Source organism: Apostichopus japonicus, chromosome 16 (genome assembly GCF_037975245.1).
Source record: "Apostichopus japonicus isolate 1M-3 chromosome 16, ASM3797524v1, whole genome shotgun sequence".
Taxonomy (NCBI): domain Eukaryota; kingdom Metazoa; phylum Echinodermata; class Holothuroidea; order Aspidochirotida; family Stichopodidae; genus Apostichopus; species Apostichopus japonicus.
Genome location: NC_092576.1, coordinates 9,412,949 through 9,439,967, shown reverse-complemented (window position 1 = coordinate 9,439,967; position 27,019 = coordinate 9,412,949). Strand labels below are relative to the sequence as shown.

At 37.0% G+C, this 27,019-nt stretch overlaps 1 protein-coding gene across 2 annotated transcripts in view; it reads left to right on the top strand.

Moving 5' to 3' along the window:
* LOC139981979 (condensin-2 complex subunit D3-L-like) overlaps positions 1-25,868 on the top strand; it is a 40,004-nt gene extending 14,136 nt beyond the window's left edge. Inside the window, exons 12-32 of one of the 2 annotated variants that reach the window (XM_071994437.1) lie at positions 46-184; positions 746-828; positions 1,750-1,913; positions 2,542-2,730; positions 3,057-3,159; positions 3,700-3,966; positions 4,830-5,088; positions 5,907-6,147; positions 7,127-7,235; positions 8,029-8,113; positions 9,027-9,131; positions 10,082-10,236; positions 10,834-10,923; positions 13,144-13,317; positions 14,670-14,754; positions 16,193-16,362; positions 17,539-17,666; positions 18,356-18,539; positions 21,793-21,976; positions 24,261-24,351; positions 25,295-25,868. In XM_071994437.1, the coding sequence (XP_071850538.1) occupies positions 46-184; positions 746-828; positions 1,750-1,913; positions 2,542-2,730; positions 3,057-3,159; positions 3,700-3,966; positions 4,830-5,088; positions 5,907-6,147; positions 7,127-7,235; positions 8,029-8,113; positions 9,027-9,131; positions 10,082-10,236; positions 10,834-10,923; positions 13,144-13,317; positions 14,670-14,754; positions 16,193-16,362; positions 17,539-17,666; positions 18,356-18,539; positions 21,793-21,976; positions 24,261-24,351; positions 25,295-25,487 (3,198 nt within the window). In that variant the 3' untranslated portion in view covers positions 25,488-25,868. The remainder of the gene's footprint in view (positions 1-45; positions 185-745; positions 829-1,749; positions 1,914-2,541; positions 2,731-3,056; positions 3,160-3,699; positions 3,967-4,829; positions 5,089-5,906; positions 6,148-7,126; positions 7,236-8,028; positions 8,114-9,026; positions 9,132-10,081; positions 10,237-10,833; positions 10,924-13,143; positions 13,318-14,669; positions 14,755-16,192; positions 16,363-17,538; positions 17,667-18,355; positions 18,540-21,792; positions 21,977-24,260; positions 24,352-25,294) is intronic. The other variant, XM_071994438.1, reaches the window with a different exon arrangement.
* The last annotated feature ends 1,151 nt before the right edge of the window (positions 25,869-27,019 follow it).

The following is a 27,019-nucleotide window of genomic DNA, read 5'->3' as shown; positions in this document are numbered from 1 at the left end:
AAACCATCTTTCAAGGCTTGTGTTTATTATCTTTCTTACATGCAGAGACAAGAAACAGAGGGATCTTCATCAGAGATCGCCATGGACACTGGTGAAGGGGGAACGAACAAAGATGGTGCTACACCTGGAAACTTAGCAGGAGGATCCCCGCTGCTTCTTTTAAATATGAGCAACGGTGGACAGGGTCAGTATAAATTGACTTATCTCGGGAAGTCTACAATTTTTACTGGCGGTAATTTCAATATTACAGCCTGTCCAGCGACCCTACTTTTCACCACTTTTTCATCGTACATAATTTTCTGCCTTTTGGTTTCGCCTTCATATTATATAACTTCAAAATACACAAAATTGTTGTGTAAGTTCAAAATCACTTCTGTAATGATGTAAAACAGCAATTCATGACAAATTGTGATATTTGTGACATCTGAAAATAACAACCTAAGCGCCCAGATGAAAATTATGGTATCAATAATATTCAAGTTTTGGACTTGGCACATTTATAAATCCAAATAGAACTAGACAGTTAGGATATTGTCTTACTATTCTCGTATTTTGTTCCATCTATTTTTTCACCTTTTTTTCTTCCCTTCCTTCATACCTAAATTTCCCATACTTCTTCAAAAGAGTGTCCAGGACAGGTTGAAGAGTCATCCCAGGATAAAATGATTTATCCTACCATAAAATGAATAATCAATCCAACTTTTCTTTATACCAGTATATTTATTTTTTATTGCCTTCTTTTCAGGATATGACCTTCAGGGGTTCCTGGCCATGGTAAAACAGCGAGCAGGCGATGAGAAGGTTGGAGTGCGGAAAGCAGCCCTACAGGTGAAGTTTATACATTTTGATATTTAGATCATTTCTAACAGGTAATCTCTTTTGCAAAAGAGGAATTTGAAAGTCTGTGACAGTTGTCAGACTCTAGGAACCTTCATACAGAAATCATTCAAATATCGTGCATTGTCAGGATTAATATCTATAAAACTAACAAGAATCTACTATTTTAAAAACAATGACAACCTTTTTAATGAAATATAGCTCAGTCATGGACATAACAAACTCTGGCAGTAAGAAATAATCAAAACTTTGATATGGATGGTCTTTAGTTTATTTTTATTTTTGTACTTCCAATTTGGGGAAATACCCTGGTACAACTCTCTACCCATATCTGCGGTGGACACCGCTAGAAATTTCGTGCAAACGTGTCACGACCAACCCTCCATCTCCCCATTCTGTTTTAGCACCCAATTTTGTCAGATAAAATTTTTGCTCCCCTTGCTTTCTCCTTCTCCTGCTTTTCTCAACTTATCTTACATCTAGTGTCCTTGAATTCTCCTCCTGGCTCTACTTTTACCCACCCTTCTCCCACTTATCTTCCCACCTCTCTATCTCTGATCTTCTATGCATATACGTCAAGTTTGATCTCTAGAGTAAGGCAAATATGTCACCAAAACAGAACAAGTATTGTTCAATACAGGTGTCAAATGCCTACAGTGGAATTACGACCTTCCTTACCATTTTCGAACCTCTGGACATACAATCAGAGTCCATAGTGGAGGCTGGAAGCTTATTCACTTTTCTGGATTTTCCACCTCACTGCGATTTCAATTTTATATATATTTGTAAAAATTTGAATGTTCTGTCTTCTTGGTGACATTGTTTTTCCCACCTTGCCCTCTATCTCCCCTGCATTGTGTTAATTTATAACATTGTTATTAAACATCTCTCTTCTGTTTTCTTCGTTTCCAGGTCTTGGAGAATGTGAGTCAGATAGATAAATCTAAGTTGGACGAGGGATCGTTGCAGGTGATACAAGAGAGATGCCGAGATCCTGCCCTCTCTGTCAGGAAGCAAGCCATGGTATCCTGTACCAACCTGCTCATGAAGCACGCCACCAATGAATCCCTACAGAGGTACAGTATCCACTCAGCCAACATGTCTCTCAACAGGGTTTGGCAGGGGTTCTCTCGAGGGGTTTGACAGGGGTTCTCTCAAGGGGTTTGACAGGGGGTCTCTCAAGGGGTTTGATAGGGGTTCTCTCAAGGGGTTTGACAGAAGTTCTCTCGAGGGGTTTGACAGGGGGTCTTTCAAGGGGTTTGACAGGGGTTCTCTCGAGGGGTTTGACAGGGGTTCTCTCAAGGGGTTTGACAGTATAGTGTTAGTAGTATAGTGTTGTGCAGGGTAGGCTGGGTGGGTAGTAGAGTGGTCATACCAATGAGTGCAAATTTAATTAATCAAGCCATACACGAATTTCTACAACATTTCTAGATCATTGGTACTTCCATTTCATCTTCTCCAAACTCCGATCATGATAAATAATGATAAGCACTGAAAACATGCCAAAAGAAGTAATCTCAGCATATCCACGTAGGGCCTTTTTTCAATGGTTAACCTTTCTGCCATAGATAAAATACTCTTATTTTGGTGTGGTACCTACATTACATATAGCTCTGAAGGGAGCATCAAACTTGACATGATAGAAAAATCCAGCAAAAGTGCTGTTAAATCAACCTTTTCTATTTTTCGTCTTTCTTCACACAGGTCGTGGCTTCTAGAGGTCCTGCCACTGGTAGTGGACCGTGAGCCCTCTGCACAAGAGAAATGCCTCCAACTGGTCCAGGAGGCCCTCATAGATGGCATCGTTCCTCTTAACAAGTCAAACGGGGACAACCACAAACTGACCTGGAGCCTGCTCAAGAAATTGACAGAGCCCGAGTTACATGAAGCAAGGTGAGTCACTGCCCGTTTGAAAATGATGGCCAGCAAGAAATGTCAGTGTTCAGGTCTTGTGCAGCATTTTTCGGGTTTGTGAAATTTTTTGTACAAATTCAGACTGAGTTTGTCCACAATGTGTTCTATAGCATGTCAAGGACAGGACCTTTTGTATGGAAAGTGGGTTTAATATGAACAAACAAGCCATTCATGCACAAATAAGTACTTAAAGGAAAACTGGAACAAAAAAGCCACCACCCCCACACCACCCACCGCCACCCACCACCTCCACCATGAAAATTTGATATCTATACAGTATTGTATGACGTTCTTATCTTTCGTAGGATTTACCTTCGTAAAGCCTGCAGCCTCTGGGCAAGACAGAAATTCTTCAAGGCATCATTGATGAAATCTCTGATTTCTCACCTGGAGTCCGAACACGAGGAGGTAGGTCCATCTCGGAACCAATTACACTTTTCTGATTTGGTTTGTCCAAAAATTGAGCATCTCTTATCAAATGACATTAAAAAATAAAGTAACTTGTTGTGGTGTCAGTCTCATCTCGGTGAGGTAATTTTGATGTCTTGTAGCTGGCCAAGTCAGGATCAAATGGCAAAGAAATTCAAAACAGGAATCACCCAAGAAGCCAAAGTATTGATCAGTTTTTATTGGATCGGACAGCGATTTGATTACGATTGGTCAAAAGTATCGAAGACCTTTATCAGGCATGAGCTTTTTCCGCGAATTCGCGGAATATCCGTGATTTCTTTTCTACCTCGGGGTCAAAAACTATTATCCTAACACACTGTTGCATATGCAAACAGGGGCCTATACCGCAATTTTTTGCAAAGTTCCGTGATTTTTTTTTTTTACCCCAGTCTCATCCCTGCTTTATGCGTAATGAAAGCAGATCCTTGATATGAGATTGAGATGTGATTAGAGAAAATATCCTGAGAGTTTTCCTTCCTTTTTTTCTTACTTTATTAGTCTGTCTGGATGCTTCTGTCTGTTATCACTCCCTTTTACAAATCACTGGATCTGTCCTTCCTGGATAGAGTCTGGAGAGAGAAATCAGTGATGACTAAAACCAATCAGTCCACCATCTTGATACACATCCTGACGGTGATCGGTCACTTATCGGACGGTTTGCCGACCGATCTCTGTCATGATCTCCAGGAGGACCTCGGGAAAAGACTGATGTCCTTTGAGGACGATCTTCCCCTCATAGCAGCCGTTCTCGAGGCTCTTTGTAAGGTTAGTAAATAATTTATCTGCGGTACCTCATCAAAAAACGTTACGGCAGTAAAAAACACAAGAACCATAAGATTTCAAATTTTCACTATATAATAGAAATTACGACTGTGTATACCGCAATTTCTGGTCACGAGTATATTTTATCTCGTAAGTTTATTTCTTTCCTGAAGTTGATAATGTCCTTTACATATACACATAAGCCATAGGAACGGGTAGGTGGGGGGGGGGGTGTATAGGGGCAGCTGAAATTTGGGGATGCACCATAGCAGTGCTTTATCATTTGACTGGATCCTTGTAAGAAGTCAAAATTAAACTTTGAAAAACCAAAATATGAAGACTTCTAAAAAAATAACAATGATGATTTAATAAGCGGTGTACATTTCGAGGAAGGAAACCAAAAATATAAAATCAGAAATAGTTGACATTTTGAGATGAAATTGAAAGGTGCAACACAAAACCTGAAACATTTTGATTACATCCCTGGAAGGTAAATTGGGAAATGTTAATAACTGTGTTCTTTGCTCAGTAATGGGCCTGATAATAAATAATAAGCTTCTGGTGCGATTTGTACCACTTTTACTAATTAAGAAAAGTTTTTATTATCTAAAATATGGTCTATTTTTGCTAGGTATTTATGAGATTGCACTATTGACATATTACTTACATCTTTTTACAACAAGAAAAATTAGAAACATTTCTTCAATGTTATTATGTTGTTTGCTTTAACAACTCTTCTTTTTAAAAAATGGAAATGTATCAAATTATGGTCACATTTTGCTCTTTTAACGATTCATCAAGAGACAATAAGCAGAACTTAAATCACAGGATTTAATTTCCTTCTTTTTTAAAAAATTCCTTTACAGCTGAGGTGTAGCTCAAGCAAGCTGACGGTGGACAAGGCGATGGCGCCGATATGTGAAAACATAATCCGCTCCTGTGAGGAATACCTCTCGGAGTTGGTCCTGACAGAGAATGCCACCCAGGTCACATGGAATGAAGATGTCCTCGTTAGATATCTCTTTACGCTCGGTCACGTGAGCCAGCTCTGTCCTACGAAGACCCCCGAAAAGATTTTTATGTTGGTGCAGTCCCTTTTGGCTGGACCTGGGGTGACTCCCTCGGGTATGTCAAAGATATTTGTATTATTTAATATTGAGTTGAAGATCATTTGGTTTTGTCAGTTATGTTGTTGTAATTTGCCAGCTTAAAGATTGAAACAGTTTTGTTTTTTGGAATGAACCTACAAGTGAGAGTTTACTTGGACTTTTTTACCTGTCTGGGAAACTCCTTTGCTTTGTTGACAATTAATTTTTAAATTATAAATATTGGCATAGAATCAAAAGTGAAAATTCCTTAACATTTAAACTCATAAGTTTTGAGAAATCTCGCCATCACGAAATGGAACTCTCTCTCTCGAGTTAAGATTAAATTGAGAGTTTGCAATAGATATTATTACAGGATAGAAATATTGCATGCATTTTCTTTATAGACAATTGATCTATCAACCAAAATGAATTTTGAAGTAACAGGACTCTGAAACTTGAGCTTGAACAGCTGCTGAAGGTGTCCTTGCAATGTATCGGAAACCTGCCTTAACCAGTCTGTCAAATTCTCAGCTAATTTTTGCAAACATACCAAATGCTAGAACAACATTGTAGAATGCCAGCAATTTATTCAATGTTACCAACACTTCCAGGATCTGTCAACATGTAATGTTAAGCTAGATTTAATATGACATTCCATCATCCAATTTTTCTCCTCCAAGACTTTTTCTTTGAACCCAGAAATTTGCTATTAACATCAGAAATCTTTGAAATTGTGATATTAATGCCCAACCTTTCTGAGATTTATTTTACCGTGCTCTTAATAGCCCAGTTTTCCGGTACTCTGAATTCCCAGGGTCTGTCAGTTTTATCGGTTATGTATTTGTTGCTTTCCAGCTGATTTTCCCAGCACCCAGAATTCCCAGGGGTGTTCGCAGCCTCCTCTCTCACAGTTTGGGGGCAATGCTCTCTCGATGACCATACGTGCGCACACCTTCATCACTCTGGGTAAACTCTGCCTGCAGCACGGAGGGCTGGCCAAGCGGTGCATCGCCGCCCTCGCTCGTGAGCTGGAGACCTCCTCTGACGCAGCTGTTCGTAATAACGTCATGATAGTCATGTGTGACCTCTGCATCAGGTACAAACTTCAAAATTTGTCAAAATCTTGTGAATCATGACATTTTGTGGGTCTCAAATCTGAATTGAAAGTCCAACCAACTTTGATCTACTTTTAAACTGCATATGCAGTGGACTACAGACCTTTAGGTTTGCTACACAGGATCTTCAATGAGAACTCAGTCATGACCCCCCAACCAGACCACCCTCCCTCCCCTCACAATCCATGCCCAGATAATTGAGAGTGGGGGTGGGGGGTTGTTACAAGGGAAGTTAGCCTCTTAAGAAGAACCTGCTATGGTGGAAACATCAGGTCCTCTAATTGTTTTATAATTACCTACACAGGATTCTTGTAGTAGATAAGCAGTTTTATATTTTATCTCTATTCTCTATTCCTTTGCTGAACTTATCACAAACCATAAATGTTACACTCAGAGGTACCATGATAGATCTAAGAATTGATCTGTGGTGTTATTATGTCAGCTAGAAGAAGAAAAAAGGCAGTTGGAAGCGAAGAAATGACTGGCAGTTGTGAGCTGTTAACTCATAAATTTGGGTCCTGGAGACTGGGGAACCATGGACACTGGGCCCCTGGACATTGTAGACCTCTGGACATTGGGTGCCCTGGAGATTTGGAAGCCCTGGACATTGGGCCCCTGAACATAGTAGGCCTCTGAACAACTGACATTGGGGGGCCATGGATATTGGTGGCCTTGGACATTGGGGGCCCTGGTTCACTTTTCAAAGAATTGCCTCAAAAGCTTATTGCTATGCTTCTGTTAATGAAAGGCCCTGTTGTTTTGCACTTGAATCTGTAATCCTTGGAGCTAACATGGCAACCAGAGGTGTATGAGTGACAAACCTGTCCAATCATTAATTTCTCACAATAAGCGATGTTTGAATGATGATAAACCCTTAGGTCTTAGTTTGAGAAATTGGAGTATTAATTTGAACCCATATTTTGGTTTCAATTGATGGGTTTTCTATGACTTAACTTACAGATATCCCAACTTGGTTGATCGCTACATCCCAAACTTGGCCTCATGTCTGAAGGATAGAAGTCTCATCGTTCGGAAACAGACTCTGAACTCCCTCACTCACCTGCTGCTTGTAAGTTTATCCTTGTCAGTTATTAATATATTACATTTCATGAGTGATTTGCATAGCTCAGATTTCTTAAACAAATCTTGAAAAACATGAAAGAAATAGCATTTTTTTGCTGAAAACAAGAATCAGACACTTGAAATTATTTTTAATCTTTGACCTTTATAGTTAGGCTTGCATGTTGACCATGATACGAATACCAAAATGATACCATGGAGGAAGACTACAAACCCATATATGGATACCATACTCTGAAAGTTGCATTAAGTCAAATGTCAAAGGTCACTTGACCAGTGGAGGTCAAAGGGTCAAACTTGTGCACTTACAGCAATGGTTAAAAAAGGTCCCAAACTTATCTTCAATGTTTAAGTAATATTCCTTTGGCTGCAGTTGATTGCTCAACAAAATTGCTGGAAATGTTAGATTAGTAAAAAAAAGGAAAAAAGAGAACAAACATTTTCTTTTGGCTAACTGCCAAAATGACAAAATAGCTGAGAGTGTCAAACCCATAGCGAGTTATGAGTATTTGGATGAATATTGTTGGAATTAATGTTTAGAGTTTATACTTATTAACATAAAATGTCAAGGGCCATGAGGTCGGCAAGTTCAAGGGTCATGCAGTCAACCTTGTTGGGTGTACGATGATCGATTTGCTTCCAGGGGTGATAATGACATCATAGTGACCAAATCTGGGGATGAGATCTGCTAGTTAGTGAATTGCCTGGTACTTTGATTGTATTAACAGGAATACAGACACTGGTCATTATTTTATTAATCATTTATATATTTTATTAAATAGGAGGATTACGTGAAATGGCGCGGCCCTCTATTCTTCCGCTTTCTCAGTACCCTAGTGGATGATTCGGAAGTGATTTGGAAGTTCTGTAAGTACATGTTTCATCAAGTCTTACATGTATTCGTCTTTATTTTCTGAATTTATTGCTTTAATAATTTTTGTTAGAATATTTACTTTTGTAATTTTTAGGATGCAATATTTTAAGGCTGTAATAATTTTAAGTTGCAACATTTTACGCAATTTTGTGGAAAGTGCTTTGAGATCATTCTTTGATGTAAAGTGCTATACAAGAATAAATTATTTATTTATTTATTTATTTATTTATTTATTTATTTATTTATTTATTTGTATTCGATCAACATCATGTGTGATACCAAAACATGACCTTCATGTGAGAAAGGAATTTGTGTTGGAAAAGGACTCACTTTTTGAATTATGAGACTTGAATTGTCATCCCCTTCCACTTTCATTAAATTTTGACATTTTCAGCAAAACTATAAAGAAAAACATTAGGGATTATAAAAAAAGAAATATCCCCCCCCCTCCCCATTTTCTTATTGTTTTTTCCCCCCGATTTACAGTGCCATTCCAATATTGTTACGTTCGTTTGTCCATGTTTTAGTAATTAGTACCATGTGGTGGCTGGTAAATTTATTGTCTCATAAAATTTAGTCAATGCTCTTTTTTTAATTACCTACCAAACCAGTTACTGTGTTGCCTTAACTTAATTTAAGTCTACAGTATTTCCCTTCCAATGAAACAACCGAGTAGGACAAATTTCCTAATGCTAATAATCACTGTATACTGTTTGCCAATGTCATGCTTCAAAACACTCGTACTGACAGTATGAACAGTTCCTGACCCGAAAAGGTGATGTATCCATACTTTTCAAAACTGTCAGTATTAACATGAACACATTTTGAATACACTTAATTTCGTTATGGATATTCATGACTTGTCAAATCTATTAATATTCATGACTTTAATGCATTATTCATCAGCTGAATTCTGCTTGGTACAGCTTCTCCTGAAGAGGCAACCTACCATGTTGTTCCAACATTTTCTGGAGGCCATATTCCACTTCAACGCCTATGAAGGCCAAGCAGGTCAGTTACCTTTAAAGTTTTGAAGTAAAGATGGTGATTATTTTTATGATTTAAGTATAAGTGAAGAAAGAATTAAAAAACTTTCATTCTCAAAGTTAACCATCTTGTGGGAAAGCATTGTAGATGAAAACCAACCTTTATGAGAACAGGTTTAACATTATCATGATCACATGAAGGGGAATATGTTAGTGTTGTAATTTTGCAGGCTCCAAACTTGTTTTCTTATAAAATACAATGTTCCCTGTTTACAAAACCTGCTATACATCTCAACACTTGTATTGCAAATTGCCCATTTTGCATAGTATTCTGAGATGCAGGATGAATTATTCTCTGACATGGCCACAGTAAGGGCTCTGGGACGAGAATGGACTCACATTGACTATTTAGCCTTCCATGTTCATTCTGCATAAAATGTGCTTCAGAGTCCAGTTACTTTTCTGGACTGGCATTTCACTAAGGGTCCACAATTTAGTCACCATTGACATATTACAGAAATGCAAAAGTGGTCACTCATACATATCCAAAATTTAACCATTCATACACAAACTCTTAGCCTTAAATTTTGAGTTATTTTGTCTTTAATTAAACTTGATTGTTATCTGAATTGATTCGCATTTAATACTCAGAAAGTTAGTTCCGATTTACAACAGGTTTAATTTTGTTTTACTCTTGTGATCACAAGTTTGATAAAACAACTTTTTCGTTTTTTTGGTGATTTTCATCATAATTACTTATTTTCGTTTCTACAGGATGTTGGCTTGGTCGTAGGCTTGATAAACAACTTTTTGTTTTTATTAGTGTTGTCCATCACATGTACTTATTTTCATTTAGTATATAATGGATACCTTGATTGACTGTTGTACGTACGTGTAAGAGTTACTCCAAACCTGAATTTGAATCGAAATGCACTTCAACACTAACAAGCTAATTTATTCCGATCTGCACTACAGCCTACAACAAGTTTACCCAGACAGACCGAGAGAAAGGCCTTTTCTCATTGAAGGGAGAAGAGAATGCTTCCAAAAGGATGAAGCTATACAGCTTTATGCTTCAACACATGGAGGATGAACATCGCTTCCATGTAACAGCGAAACTATGTCAAGATGTAAGTACCTCAAGACCAGGCTTACTTCTCACCTCTTCTCCTCTCGAGTGAATTATGAGGCAGTTGTGTAAGTTGCACCCATCTCTGGTAACGGGACCACCACCAAGTACCTCAGCATTTGCCACCACTTTTTCAAATGCTTATGCTCCACCACCTCCATCTGCCCTCCCCCTCCACCTCCCCTCACCCTACCACTCCCCTCCCCCTGCCATGGTGAATGAATTTGATTGGAAACCATTGAAATAACAGAACCAAAGCCCAGTTCCCTACTTCACTAACTGGAAGTAACCAACCCCGAGAATGTTCCTTTATACAAAATTTCAAAGAAGCAGCATTTCAATAGGTACCCCTGATTTATCTGAGTAAGGCCTGAAGAATTATTTCAAACATTGTGGCTTAACTTTGCGAGATGTCATACAGGAAATTTATGAGTCCGTTAAGAACGACACCTCATCTTTACACCATTTAGTATCCCCTTATATTTTAATTTGATGATTGCTGGCCTGTGCCATACAAATGAAGAGCAGTTGAAGCATTTTAAACTGAGACTAAATTGATTTGGAGCTTAATTTTCATATTTCCTTCTTTATGGTTTAGATCCTTGGAAATTTTGTGGACAACGTTCTACCGTTGAATGAGGACACAGAAGATATTTTAAAGGATACGCTTACCATCTTGGGTTGTAAGGTAACATGGAACATATCTTTAAACTCTTTACCATCTTGGGATGTAAGGTAACATGGAACATATCTTTAAACTCTTTACCATCTTGGGATGTAAGGTAACATGGAACATATCTTTTAACTCTTTACCATCTTGGGATGTAAGGTAACATGGAACATATCTTGAAACTCTTAACCATCTTAGGTTGTAAGGTAACATGCAACATATCTTTAAACTCTTTCACCATCTTGGGATATAAGGTAACATGGAACATACCTTTAAACTCTTAACCATCTTGGGATGTAAGGTAACATGGAACATATCTTTAAACTCTTAACCATCTTGGGATGTAAGGTAACATGGAACATATCTTTAAACTCTTAACCATCTTGGGATGTAAGGTAACATGGAACATATCTTTAAACTCTTAACCATCTTGGGATGTAAGGTAACATGGAACATATCTTTAAACTCATTACCATCTTGGGATGTAAGGTAACATGCAACATATCTTTAAACTCTTTACCATCTTAGGTTGTAAGGTAACATGGAACATATCTTTAAACTCTTTACCATCTTGGGATGTAAGGTAACATGGAATTTATCTTTAAACTCTTTACCATCTTGGGATGTAAGGTAACATGGAACATATCTTTAAACTCGTTACCATCTTGGGATGTAAGGTAACATGGAACATATCTTTAAACTCTTTACCATCTTGGGATGTAAGGTAACATGGAACATATCTTTTAACTCTTTACCATCTTGGGATGTAAGGTAACATGGAACATATCTTGAAACTCTTAACCATCTTAGGTTGTAAGGTAACATGCAACATATCTTTAAACTCTTTCACCATCTTGGGATATAAGGTAACATGGAACATACCTTTAAACTCTTAACCATCTTGGGATGTAAGGTAACATGGAACATATCTTTAAACTCTTAACCATCTTGGGATGTAAGGTAACATGGAACATATCTTTAAACTCTTAACCATCTTGGGATGTAAGGTAACATGGAACATATCTTTAAACTCTTAACCATCTTGGGATGTAAGGTAACATGGAACATATCTTTAAACTCATTACCATCTTGGGATGTAAGGTAACATGCAACATATCTTTAAACTCTTTACCATCTTAGGTTGTAAGGTAACATGGAACATATCTTTAAACTCTTTACCATCTTGGGATGTAAGGTAACATGGAATTTATCTTTAAACTCTTTACCATCTTGGGATGTAAGGTAACATGGAACATATCTTTAAACTCGTTACCATCTTGGGATGTAAGGTAACATGGAACATATCTTTAAACTCTTTACCATTTTGGGTTGTAAGGTAATGTGGAACATATCCTTAAACTCTTTACCATCTTGGGATGTAAGGTAACATGCAACATATCTTTAAACTCTTTACCATCTTGGGATGTAAGGTAACATGCAACATATCTTTAAACTCTTTACCATCTTGGGATGTAAGGTAACATGGAACATATCTTTAAACTCTTTACCATTTTGGGATGTAAGGTAATGTGGAACATATCTTTAAACTCTTTACCATTTTGGGATGTAAGGTAACATGGAACATATCTTTAAACTCTTTACCATTTTGGGATGTAAGGTAACATGGAACATATCTTTAAACTCTTTACCATTTTGGGATGTAAGGTAATGTGGAACATATCTTTAAACTCTTTACCATTTTGGGATGTAAGGTAACATGGAACATATCTTTAAACTCTTTACCATTTTGGGATGTAAGGTAACATGAAACAACTTTTAACTCTTTCACCTTCAGTATTATGGGTCTCTGTGACAATTCAATATGTTCTTCACATGATAAAATGCATCATTGGTGTTTTCCAGGACTTATTTGATACCTAAGAAATTTTCCAATTACTTCACCAGACTATTGTTACGCAGGGATTAATAAATTTATCTGACAATCATAGCAAAATGCTGTGTAGGAATTAGGGACATTGCAACATCATTGTGATCTGGTTAGGCCTTGACTGGGCTACAATCCTTACATGGGAAGTTCATTGCCTTTGGCCACTTGATCACCGCACTCATAGCTAAAAAGCCCTGTTGATTTATTCCAACAATTTGTTTAGTTTCATAAAGGGCATCTATGAACCTGTTGAGTCATAAGATAAGTAAAAATCATGAAATGTTTTGAAATCAATTGCAGTATTTCTAAAGTTTACCTCCCTTCTACATTCTGTCTTCTCCCTTCACTAGGATATCAAGCTGACCTCCCTGAAGTCAAAGAATGCCAACCATGATGACATTGTTGAGGAGATTGAAATGGCTCAGGCCGTCATGAATCAGGCCAAGAACAAACTGATCTCTCAGGTTGTCAAGAAGAATGTCATCGAGAATATCGTTCCCGTGGTGATTGCGCTCAAGCAAATGGTATGTAAAATGTATTCCAAACTGGAGTCACATATCTTTGTTCATGGATTCAAGTCAATTTGAAAGTAGAATAGTCAGTTGTCCAAAAAAAATAAAGAAATAGGGGCTTCCAATTGAAGTGGCATTCAGGGGTTTATTTCAGCTGCAAGTAATCACACCATGAGGCTTACACAACTTTGACAGCATTAAAGACTGTCATAATGTATGTTCCTTTAAAACAGCACTCAGGGTTTGATTTTGTATTCAATAATCACACTTTAATAGACAAATACTCAATAGTGACAGGATAATAAAAAGAACATATTCTAAGCTCCTTTTACAGCCTTTGTTTCAGGTTTTCATTCACCCTTAAAGGGACATGTTAAAAGCTGGACAAAACATTGTCCCTTTCAAAACAAAATGTTTTCAATGTCCATAATGATAGCAGTCTTGCAGTGAAACCCATATCCGTCATATTTTATTGCCTGTTTAAATTGTAATGGCACCTCTTTGATTGCCCTGTCGATACAGTAGTGAAAGGAAAAGCATCAGTTTTATGTTGTGTAAGATCTTACTAAATAAATACAAAGCCTGGCAATTAACAGTAACTTGAGAAGTTCTTTCGGTTGTTTTTTCAATGAAGCAATATCCCCTTTGTTTAAGTTTATATAGGTGTGAGAAGCATTTAGGTCCTGTTTTGAATTCAATAAAGAAAGTGAGAGTTCTATCCGGTCGTCTCTTGCCCAACATCATTGATTTACAGCTGACCTTTGTGTTGAGCTAATTAAGGACGTTTGATTAACACAATCAAATCACTTACGAAACCAGGAACCTGAAGACAGATTGTATGTACAGAAACAATCTGAGTTTACTTATTACATAACCAAGTTACTGTTAGCATAGCCTGACAATGGAACTAGTTATAATTTAAAAAGTTATTGTTCAGCTTGGGAAATAAACTGTAGAAGAGAAGTGTCACTGAGGTGAAGAAGGAAATAGCGTAGGGTCTTGTGTCAATTTCATCTATTCTATGGCAACTGTTAACCATCAGATGGAGGGGAATAAAGACCCCTTAAGGAATAATGATATCCATAATGAAATATAATTCAGATTACTTACTTCTTTGAAAAAATTGTTTCAGTTGTTAAATTCCGATTTCTTTCGTTCTTAACCCTGAAAAAGGCACCTCAGAACGCATCAAAGAGGTGCTTAGAGATGACCCTAAACCTGGCACTTGATCTCTTTGACACCTAATATTTGAACATTCCATAGACCACTTAAATTTGTATATTTTTTAATATCTATGCCATTAAAATCAAACTCTCATTATAACGTTTTTTTTATGATTCGTCTAATTTTTTCATCATCCTTAGCTCGTCAAGAAACGATCACCTCTGGTCAAGCACCTGATGCTGTTTATGAAAGAACTGATGAAAGATTATCGTCATGAAATTAAAGGTACAGTTTAAAGTAAAATTCAATGCCTGTTAAATTGTTAATAATTTTACATTGTCACTCTATATCTCTTATCCTTAAAATACTGTCAAAAGCACACTTTAAGTTACATGTGCAAAAACTGCTATATATGCATATTTTGGTTTGTTTTAGCATTCCTGCCATATTTGTAACACATCTTGCAGTGTAACACTGAACAGTTTTTCCTTGTCGTAGAGTTGTGACTGTGCCAGTCTATAGAGACAGTCCTCTTTCTAATTTTTTGGTCATGATCCTATTTTCATTCTTTTTTGTTTGAAATGTGTGTTTCCCGGTTCAGCAGATTGATGTCAAAAGGTTCATATCTGCTTATTATGAGTGTCATCAAAACTGCGTTTCTCTCAAGTGATGGCAATTGAAGTATTGTTTCACGAATATATGTATATCCTGAAGTATTATTCACTCTGTTTGGTTTTACATACTCACACGACAGTCTGCTCAAGCCTTTCAAAATATTCTCCAACCAATAAACCACAATACATAGACATACCTATGTACTAATAAAACATAGATATAACTATGTACCAGTAATACATAGATATAGCTATATACCTATATTACAAAGACATAACTTTGTACTAATAATACATAGATATAACTATGTACCTATAATACATAGACATAGCTATGTACCAGTAATACATAGATATAGCTATGTACCAATAATACATAGACATACCTATGTACTAATAATACATAGATATAACTATGTACCAGTAATACATAGATATAGCTATGTACCAGTAATACATAGATATAACTATGTACCTATAATACAAAGACATAACTATGTACCAGTAATACATAGATATAGCCATGTACTAATAATACATAGACATAGCTATGTACCAATTATACATAGATACAGCTATGTTTCAATAATACATAGACATACCTATATACCAATAATACATAGACATAGCTATGTACCAATAATACATAGATATAGCTATGTACTAATAATACATAGATATAACTATGTACCAGTAATACATAGATATAGCTATGTACCAGTAATACATAGATATAACTATGTACCTATAATACAAAGACATAACTATGTACCAGTAATACATAGACATAGCTATGTACCAGTAATACATAGATATAGCTATGTACCAATAATACATAGACATAACTATATACCAATAATACATGTATAGACAATGCTAAGTACCAACAGTTCATCATCATTGTATTCACCGTTAAGATGAATCACCAGTCACTGTAAAGATTAAGTAATAGTTATGCTCATGATACAAATAGATGGCAAGGAGGAGTCTAATTTTGTAATCTCAGTGACATTGTGCCTTCTACTTTCAAATGCAATGTGACCTTTTTTGCTTTCCTCCAACACAATGTGATCCCTTGGTAAACTCCTCATTCACCTCAACTTCTGTAGATATCTTATCTGCCGATCGTCAACTGGCCTCCGAGATAGAGTTTGACCTCCGTCGATTTGACGAGCAACAAGAAGCAGAGAAACAGAGACAGGAAGCAGAGAAACGAGCAGTGGCGTCTCCCAACAGAAGACCCTCGGTTGGTTCCACTCCTGCACCCATGGTTGCTACGGTAACAGGCTCTTTTCTTTTTTCCCAGATAGTTTACCAATAAGGTTGAAGAGGGCCCTCGGAGTTTAGTTGAATCCCCATCACCAGTGGTAGGAATCTGATATAGATTACGGTGATATACTTTTGTGTAGTGCAAGTTTTTAATTGATTGGTGTATACTGCTGGTTTTGTGCACTGGTTTTTATGTAATGTTATTTTAATTTGATTGGTCTTCTTATGAGCAGAAATGGAATGCACCTTCTTTACTATCCAATTTCTAATTTTTATTCTTTGGAAACCGGGGAACATTTCATGAGAAGTGTAATTCATGATAACGTATGTTAATGCATGGCTTAGATGACCGAAGGTATCGGGATATAGTTATCGGTGCCTTGGGTTTGCAAATCAACATGCGAATATTAATTATTATCCATTATTTATGATCCATTATACATTATTCATTATTATAATTTATAACTGTGTTTCTCTGTGAACGTGCTGGTATATGCCTCTAATTTTAGTTATTGTATTCCATGATCTTAGTAATGAAGGCTTTTTTTAAGTCTTTGTTTTAACATTATAGGTAACTGAGTAGATATCTACGTAAGGTGTTCAAAAATATAGCTAGTGTCATAATTAACTGTACTAGAGTTAATTATTGTATTTTATCAGCAAGCAGTATACAAGGTACTATGTATTCATTATGATAATATGATTACTCTATGGTCTTTTGTTTGGCTGAACTCTACCCTACTTATCGAACCTTGTCACATCCCTGCTGTTTATGTAGCCACCCAGGTCTCTGCCGACAGGGCCATCTCAGGTCCTTACCATCAGAAACCATCTTTACAATTCTGCCGTTAGGAACCATGCTAACAAATCAGCGACATCTCAATTTTCTGTCATCTCAGACCACCCATGGTTCGTGCAATTAGAGATCTTCCCCCCAGGAACCAGCATAGAGGGACTAGCAGAGAATTCTGCTCACCAGGGACCAACACATCCTCTTGCTTTCCTGGATTGACCCACTTTTCTTGCATAAGAGATCACCGAAGGTCCCTGTCATTATGAACTGACTCAGGTTTCTGTAATCAGGATCCTTCAGGCTGTGCCACTAGTTCCCTCCAATAATATTTTACAAGCAGAATGATTACTATGTTAACAACCCACTCTGCTTTACATCTCTATGTTGTTCTAGACACCGCCACTCAACAGAACACCCAAAGGGCGGACCCCACAGAGCACTGTACCGCTCTCGCCCAGGATGGTGCGTCCACCTAGAATGAAGGGCAGTCCTGCCAGGGCTGGTGGAGTTACTCCTGGAAGGTCAGTACAACATTAAGACCATCATGTCCACCATGGTGTAATCTCACAGGAATTTATCCTGCTATTAATGATCTGCGAAGGGAAGCTATTAGTAGGGATCTGGCCTTTATGCCAATTCCTAGGGATTTCTTGTGTGAGAAGCAGTAACTGGTTTGTTACACTTGAGGATGTAAGCATACCTGGAGCATAGGTGGGGGGGTGGCTCTGGGGGAATGGTCGCCTGGAAAAATTTGTTAAATACCTTAATGTCAATCATCCTAACAATAGATAAGATAAAGACGCTATGTTAAATGGGGATAAGAAGTTTTATTTGTTGCTATAATTTAGTGGTCACTGCTGATTTTACCATGTCAAATGATTGTTTGGGTTAGAAAAGTTGGATCGCAATCATTGCATTTTTTACTCCTCTGAAAACAGTGACATGGCGATGTTTGGGGTCACAATAAACAGTGGCGGCCAAGGCACGAAAAGAATACCAGGGGAAACCCCCTATTGTAAGAGTGTCTAGAGTAACACTGTTAGGTCATCGTAAAATGGTTTACCTTTAATGAAGGATTTTCTTTGCTGTATGGCCTGACATTGTAAGTATATGACATCACTGTTTATAAATATGTGACAACCATTTAAAGGTTAACAATGTAAATCGGCCACGTCAAATCTCATACGTGTCTATGACGTTCCCCTTTCAGACACCTTGTTGCGCAAGCCATCGCCAATTCTGCTCGCAAGGCCGGTATAACCCGCGACCGAAGAGTGCCAACATTACGGCCCCTCACAGAGCACGACAGGAATTCACAGAGGCCTCCTGCAGAGGGTGGATCGAAGGACAAAAATCCGTTCTCTTTTGAGGAGAGTGAACAGGAAGACGTGAAGGTATGGTTTATTCCTTCAGACAATTTTTATGTCGATTAAGGAAGAAGCACAGCCAAATAAGTACAAGAATATTTTAAATTTTGGGGCGTTACCCTGCAGGATGGGGTACTGATTGAAACCAAAAGGTGCACAGTACATAGACAACATAATGGACTCTAGCTTCCTGGCAGGAAAAAGAAAAGTCTCATAATTGACGTAATCTGAATAGCTACCCTTGCTTGTCATCAATATTTAATATAATTGATGGGCTTTAAAATAATGCAATTGAAAAAGAGTCTGCCAACTGTTGATAATTAATTCTTTCAATTCATTTTCTTGTTAATGTTTCATCTATTCTTTGCCTGTATTTACATAATTATGATCTAATCTTATATATATTTACATAATTGGGTCATTCCATATCAAATCACCAAATTTTGGAGTATGTTGTAGTTCGACATCTTTGAAAAATTCCCAAATTTATTGTATGAGTGGACCACCATAAAATAAGCATATCTGAAAATTTCAGTTGCATTGCTTTACAATTGGCCGATTTCAAATTCTTTGAAATTCCGCAATTTGTCGCCACCATGGCATTTTCTTGACTTTTGAGGTCTCATTTCTCAGCAATTACACATTCTACTTCCTTTCAATTACAGATGCCTATAGAGTCTAACCCATAGAACAGGAAAATAAAAAATTAGGCTACACAAATATTGTCTTATGGAGTTAGGTCAACTTAAAAGTGTCAAAATATTTAATTTTTGTACTTTTCACTAAAAAAAATAAAATGTGCTATTTTGAGTGATGAATTGCTCCTAAACCATTGCTTCAGGGTACTTGATTCTTTCAGAGGTTATTATGTTTACTACAAACATTACAAAATAATGATTACAATGCTTTCCTAGAATATGTTTGCAAGTTGTGCAACTCTAAAGTTGCTATTTCATGCTGCGATTCAGCATGAGGTAGGGGTTTTGACGCTAATTTTTTACCAAAGTATTCCATGTTAGAGGTGTCAGGGTTTATACTTTATTACTAAGAGATATAGTACCACCCTGTTTGTACAAAAAAATTCAGGAGGGTGTTTTGCCTTATTTTGAAATGAAAAATCCTGAAAGTTTGGGATTTTTATTAAAAACGTTTTTGCTTGTTTTACACACATATGTATGTACAGTGTGTACAGTACATACACTGTACTAAGTGTATATGTACGGAGTGCCATGAGTGCCAGAAGACTATGTTTAAACTAACACTAATATACACACTGTACATAAACAATTGGTTGAATTAGAAGACTTTACTATTGAATTAATTTCAACCAGTACTGTGTATAGATGTATGTACAGTACAAAACTGTACTGGGTGTACATCTACAGTGTGTTAGTGTTGTTTTAACATAGTCTTCTGGCAATCATGGCACTCTGTACATATACACTCAGTACAGTGTAAATACTGTACACACTGTACATACATATGTGTGTACTGGTTGAAATTCATTTTATAAATCTTCTAATAAAATGAATTCAACCAGGAGCAGACAAGTACATTGCAAATAGTATCTTGTTTTATGAAATTAAAAACTGCACAGTATTGAACTGAATGACCTTGAAGTACAGTACAATACCCAGGCTCAAAACACATGGAACATCAAAACAAGCAAAAACGTTTTTTTGTAAAAATCCCAAACTTTGAGTATTTTTCATTTCAAAATAAGGCAAAACACCCTCCTGAAATTTTTTGTACAAACAGGGTGGTACTTTATCTCTTCCAGAAAAAATTATCAATTTTTTTAATTTGACCCGTTTTGAGTTATTGGCCATCAAAAACGACCTCTTTTGTACATCGGAGCAACTTAACAACTTCATAAATTAATATTGAGAACAGCTAGAACCCTGAAATTTGTTAATGTGTAAGAACTTTATACTTATTAATAAAGTATAAACCCTGACACCTCTAACATGGTTACTTTGGTAAAAAATTGGCATCAAAACCCCTACCTCATGCTGAATCGCATCATGAAATAGCAACTTTAGAGTTGCACAACTTGCAAACATATTCTAGGAAAGCATTGTAATCATTATTTTGTAATATTTGTAGTAGACATAATAACCTCTGAAAGAATCAAGTACCCTGAAGCAATGGTTTAGGAGCAATTCATCACTAAAAATAGCACATTTTTAAGTGAAAAGTACAAAAATCAAATATTTTGACACTTTTAAGTTGACCTAACTCCACAAGACAATATTTTTGTAGCCTACTTTTTTATTTTCCTGTTCTTTGGGATAGACTCTTTAGGCATCTGTAATAGAAAGGTAGTAGAATGTTCAATTGCTGAGAAATGAGACCTCAAAAGTCAAGAAAATGCCAAAATGCCACGTTGGCGACAAATTGCGGAATTTCAAAGTGTGATAAATCGGCTGATTGTAAAGCAATGCAACTGAAATTTTCAGAATATGCTTATTTTATGGTGGTCCACTCATACAATAAATTTGGGAATTTTTGGAAAGGGTGCAGCAACAGCCATCTGTGATTTGACACGGAATGACCCAATTATGACATAATTATGATACATCAATAATGCATATCACCTCGTCCGTTTATCTAACAGAATCTTATAAGTTAGTTTCATAAGTTGGTTTTGTAAATACCTCGTTGTGGATCTGTCCAGTACCGCACCCTTTCAGGTAGCCTCTCCCAGATGGTGCTTAATACCCCACATGAGGAATGTTAGATGGTTTCTTTCCAATTGACTCTTCTATCTACATTAAGTCTCTCATCCATGTATCATCATAACTAAACATGGAATTTGTTGTTGTATTGAGGGTCCTTCGTCGAAGCAAGCTCCCATAATCCACACAGGCTTTTAGCAAATATGCAGTTTAGGAGGACCATTGAACTGGGGCCCTAACGTCCAAGGATCCAAAATCATTGGTGCCCCAAGTTAGAGCCCTCTGCCCTTCATGTCTATGCAAGAATAATTTAATGAGAACCAATGTGTCGATCCCTTTAATCTGTTTTATGTCATGAACAACTGATTTCCCAAAATTACTGCCAAGGTGAATTCTTGGCATAATATTTAACCAAATTAAAATAAAACTGTTAGCAAACTGCTTATCCACTAGAGAGCCTGTGTAAGAGAATGTGTAAAAGTTATTTGGCCTATTGGCATAATATTAACATACTGCATAAATGTAAACGGTGTGGCTGTCCTCCGACCCCACTGTTGTTGTGTCCAACTATCGTCAAGTATTTTCTTGTTGCTAATTCACAGCCAAATGTTCAAGAGATCGATGCTTTGATAGAGAGGAACAGAGCCATCAGCACACCGGACAAAACCATAATGGATGTGACCTTCCAGGCAGCTGCTGATCTCAGCGTGATACCAACAGACTCACCTGTCATCATCCCTTCCTCTTTCCCAATAAGAGTTTACGGCAAGAATGATCCCAGAAAAGGTTGGAATCTTTCTGCATTTTCTTCCAGAATAGTTTATAGTTTTGTGCAAACATCTTTTTGGTTCCTTGCTTTAGCAAAAGGAACCTATGTAGTCAGGTTGCATCAGGTGCATCTGTGACACTTGCTTGGGTACGCTCTCTCTCAATAAGGGAAAGTTGGATTGAGGCCAAACTTGGACTATAGATCCGCCATATGGAGAAGGTGTGCCCTATTGTTTTTGGTGCCCATTAAAGTCACCAAAGGTCACTTATGGTCCAAGAACCCAAAGTATTGAAACTGCAATGACTCCCATTGCCAATGTGTGACAAGGTTGATATTTTGGGACAAGTTGTGAACTGGATAGGGGAACATTTTGAAACCGAACATTCATGTGATCCAAGATCAATTATTCAAAGGTCAAGTAATCAAAGGTCAATTAATTCTAAAAAACTAGTATTTTTTCGATAATTTGAGAACGAATTGTCCGTTGGGGTTGGGAGTTGCGTCAATGTAATCCAATTGTCGACCCGCATCTGGGTGACCCTTGAACTCAATTTGACCTCTGGTGACCTTAAAGTGTTTTGGGGATTTTTACAGTTTTGATGCTATTTTCAGAAGTCAAAGGTACCTTTTGATCATAAATGTCTATAGGTTGACCCCTGTGTGACCTTCGTGTGCGAAGGTATATGGGGTCAAAGTTTTCGATCAGAGTTAGGATGGCTGTACAGACTTGTTTTGTTGTTTTTTGGAATCAGGAGATCAAACTACATCTGAAACCAAGGTCAAAGGTCACATTAGCAAAAATGTGCTTATTTTGGGAGAAAACAGGCAAGAAAAAAAATGTTTGGTTTTGATGCTAGATTTGGATATCAAAGTTACCTTCCGATCAAAAATGTCAAATGGGTTGACACCCGGGTGACCTTTGTGTGCGAAGATATATGAGGTCAAAGTTAATTTTCAGACATTTAGTGCAATAACTCCCAGTGCCAAGACCTGTGTGACACGGTTGATATTTTCGGACAAGTTGCAAATGGTATATAGGGGAATATTTTCAAACTTAACGGTCATGTTATCCGAGGTCACCCAAGGTCAATTAATGTTAAAAACTAGTATTTTTGGCGGAGAAAATGGGCAAAGAAAAAAATGTTTGAATTTTTATAGTTTTGATGCTATATTCACTTCTCACCGATCAAAAATATCAATGGTTGACTCCAGGTGACCTTTGTGTGTGAAGTTATATGAGGTCAAAGTTAATTTTTAGACATTTAATGCAATTAACTCCCTGTGCCAAGGTCTCACTTCATTGATATTTTGGGACAAGTTGTGAATGGGGTGGTGGAACATTTTCAGACTTAAAGGTCATGTGATCTGAGGTCACCAATGTTTGTAGGTGACCTTATATTTCTTACATTCTCGACGCCATGTTCAGATCTCAAAAGTACCTTCCGATCAAAGATCCGATCAAATTTTGTGATCACAAAAGTGTTGGCTATAGTGTTGGTTACTTTATGGGTACATGTAGGACCACAATTACTTTGACTATTTGAGCCCAATCTTGCTTGATAATATTATGTGTATTGTCATATACCCCTATGCAAGGAACCACAGTGCCCTTGGGCTCTTGTTTACCCCTTTGAAATGAGTTGCAAGTTGCTGTTGTAAGTTAACTACAGTTGGTAATTATCATAATATTCCTTCATAGCAAAATGGATGTTTCTGACAATATTTCCTTCATATAGAAATCATAAATGTGTTATTGCCATATTTCATTTTTATGCTTAGTGTGAAATTGATTGCTTTGAAAGAAGCAAATAGAATCGTTTTTACTTATGGATGACAGAGACACTGTATCAGCTTAAAATGATATGACTCTAATTTGGAGATATCGAAACATTTTACATGTTTATTCATATGATAAACTGACTTTACAATGGAATTTGTCAAGACTACAAATGCTGAAAGTTATCATGATGTAATTTACAGGCCAGTATTTCCTTTGAGAGGAATCAAGGTATTTTCAGCTAGGTTTTTGTAATCTAAAAATTTTGAAATTTCTGACATTGCCTAAATGCCTGCAGTTTATGTAAGTTAAACAATTGCTGATTTTCTCTAGTAAATGTGACAAAATGGCAACCCTTTGATGCGACTTAAATAGAAAACTATAATAGACCAATCTCTATTTGGATTCATACCTTTCATCTCTATCATGTAACATGAAGATTGTTAATTGTGAGTTAGCTTTGTTAGAAAATGTCAATTTTTCCCCCTGGAGTTTGTATGATTACTATTCCATTTTCCTTCTAGCTCCAGGAACAAAGAGTTGGACGCCACAGTTGGAGGAAGACCAACCAAAGCGGAGAGATAATCTCATTCTCATGCTCTCACCGGAACATCCGTAGGTCTCTTCAGTTCACCGGGGGTGGAGGTGGGGGGGTAGGGATGTGTTAGTTTACCAATTATCAGGGGAAGGGGTTCAAGGGTTGGAAGACAACAGTGTGAGGAGAATGCAGGCTCTTTAACTAATTATGTGAAAGCCACATACCATATATGAGAATTGTAGGGTATAACTATAGTGAGATATTGTTTTTACAAGCTAGATAAGAATACAAAACTAATATATAACTTGTAAGTGTTATGCTAGAGTGGCTAAGTGAATCATTTATAATGACGTTTTTGTTTTAGAATCGAAAGTAGTTACAGAGTTCAAAGAATTTAAAACAGAAAGCAATGAAATAGAATAAATAAATTGTTATGAGTGAGCAGTGTTTCACAAAATACTTTCATTTATGAACAACGTTGTCCTTGTGGCTCTAATAGGCATTAGAAAATGAAACAAGCTGCAACTCCCACTAAAATCCATCAAAGATTGACCATATTACAAGTTCCTGTTCAATTTTAATTTTGTTCGTGAATATTGCTTTGACAACCATCATTTCAAGGATACAAAACACAGTTTTGCGACCTAAGGCATTTTTTTTAATTGTCAGCATACTCTTAAACTGAAGATACGTTTTGTGACATCTTGAAAAATGTTTCAACTCACTGAATGTAGGCTGGTTCCCTGTTATTTTCTGACGGTTGTTGGCTGCTTCCCACTGCTTTGTGCAGAAATGTGAAATTCAAGTTTTTACAGTGTGTTGATCTGTTTTGCTCAGCTAACAAGAAGACCACGGAAGGAATAGAGGAATGGTATTAAATTTGTTTCTTTTTTCGTGCCAAATCCCACCATGGCAATAACCAAAGTTTGTTGGTCGCAAAAACTAGTATTAATTACACAATCCAATCATGTTGATGTTTCATATAAGTGAAGTCTATTAATTCGGTTTCCTTCTGTTCAGAGCTCCCAAACCAAGGAAATGGAATGTTAAGGTATCGGAGAGCAGAAATCTCAGGGTATCTTTGACGAAACTCCATATCCAGGGCAATGACGGAGAAGAGGCAGATGGAGGAAGTTATTCCAAGATGGACACCCGAGATAACGAGATGGAAGGTAGACTCACGAGGAGGAGTGCAAGATTAAAGAAACGGTGAAAATGAAGCCGGCATTTGTTGTATGAATTGATGAGAATGAAGCCGGCATTGGTTGTATGAATTGATGAGAATGAAGCCGGCATTGGTTGTATGAATTGATGAGTATGAAGCCGGCATTGGTTGTATGAATTGATGAGTATGAAGCCGGCATTGGTTGCATGAATTGATGAGAATGAAGCCGGCATTGGTTGTATGAATTGATGAGTATGAAGCCGGCATTGGTTGCATGAATTGATGAGAATGAAGCCGGCATTGGTTGTATGAATTGATGAGAATGAAGCCGGCATTGGTTGTATGAATTGATGAGAATGAAGCCGGCATTGGTTGTATGAATTGATGAGAATGAAGCCGGCATTGGTTGTATGAATTGATGAGTATGAAGCCGGCATTGGTTGTATGAATTGATGAGAATGAAGCCGGTATTGGTTGTATGAATTGATGAGTATGAAGCCGGCATTGGTTGTATGAATTGATGAGAATGAAGCCGGCATTGGTTGTATGAATTGATGAGAATGAAGCCGGCATTGGTTGTATGAATTGATGAGAATGAAGCCGGCATTGGTTGTATGAATTGATGAGAATAAAAAAGAAATTAATTGTTTTTCTTATTTAACTTTGTTAAAGGTATCAAGAGATAAATGAAGATGTCTCAATTAACTTGAAGAATAGAAAGAAAGTGTATAAAAATGGGGTAGTGGGAGGTGGGGGATGGGGGGATGACCACCAGGCTAGGGAGAAGGGAGAGGGGAAAGTCATAGCATATTGAGTGGTTAGCCTTATGGTCTCACCTACTTGTGCTGTCAGCAGGGACCTAACATTATGTCTGTTAAATGTTGAAAATTTTGATCATGTTTAAAATTTTGTTATTAATTGTTATTAATTAAACGTTATCACACAGTATATATGTATATGTAGATAGACTAATGCTACACATTCAGGGCAATTCCCTAAAGTTGGTTGATTAATTTCTTTATAGCTATATATAAGAAATTACTGTTCATTTGGGTGTTATGGAACATCTGCCTTGTGCTGTTCTTGTAAGGAGTTTCATTCCTTGTCCATCCAAATAAACTACAAAACCCTCCCTGTGACGGATGGACGTACCCAGAGAAACATTTTCACAGCGTATTTTTCATTTGAAATTTTTTTGTGAATTGGAATGGGGTACAACTAAAAAAGTTCAATTTGTGTCAGGGCTTCACCCAGAGTTTCCATTGTTGACAGCTGTACACAATAATGCTGCATTTAACTGTGCCTAATGGAACAACTTAGGTAAGAGTTATAGTGAAACGTAGGTTTAACCTCTCACAAAATTTCCGTCGCATTGAAAGTATATATTTCACTTTAAGTTGTATGCAAAACATCACTTGAAATAATAATGGTAAGCTCATTGAAAATTTTGAGTGCATCGTTTCAAACAATACAGATGTTAGACCCCCTTTTCTTCACACCCTGTTATTTTACTTCACAATTTGTTTTATTAAAATACATGTACTGTAAGCTTCTATATGGGTGATCAGGGATGTACCCAC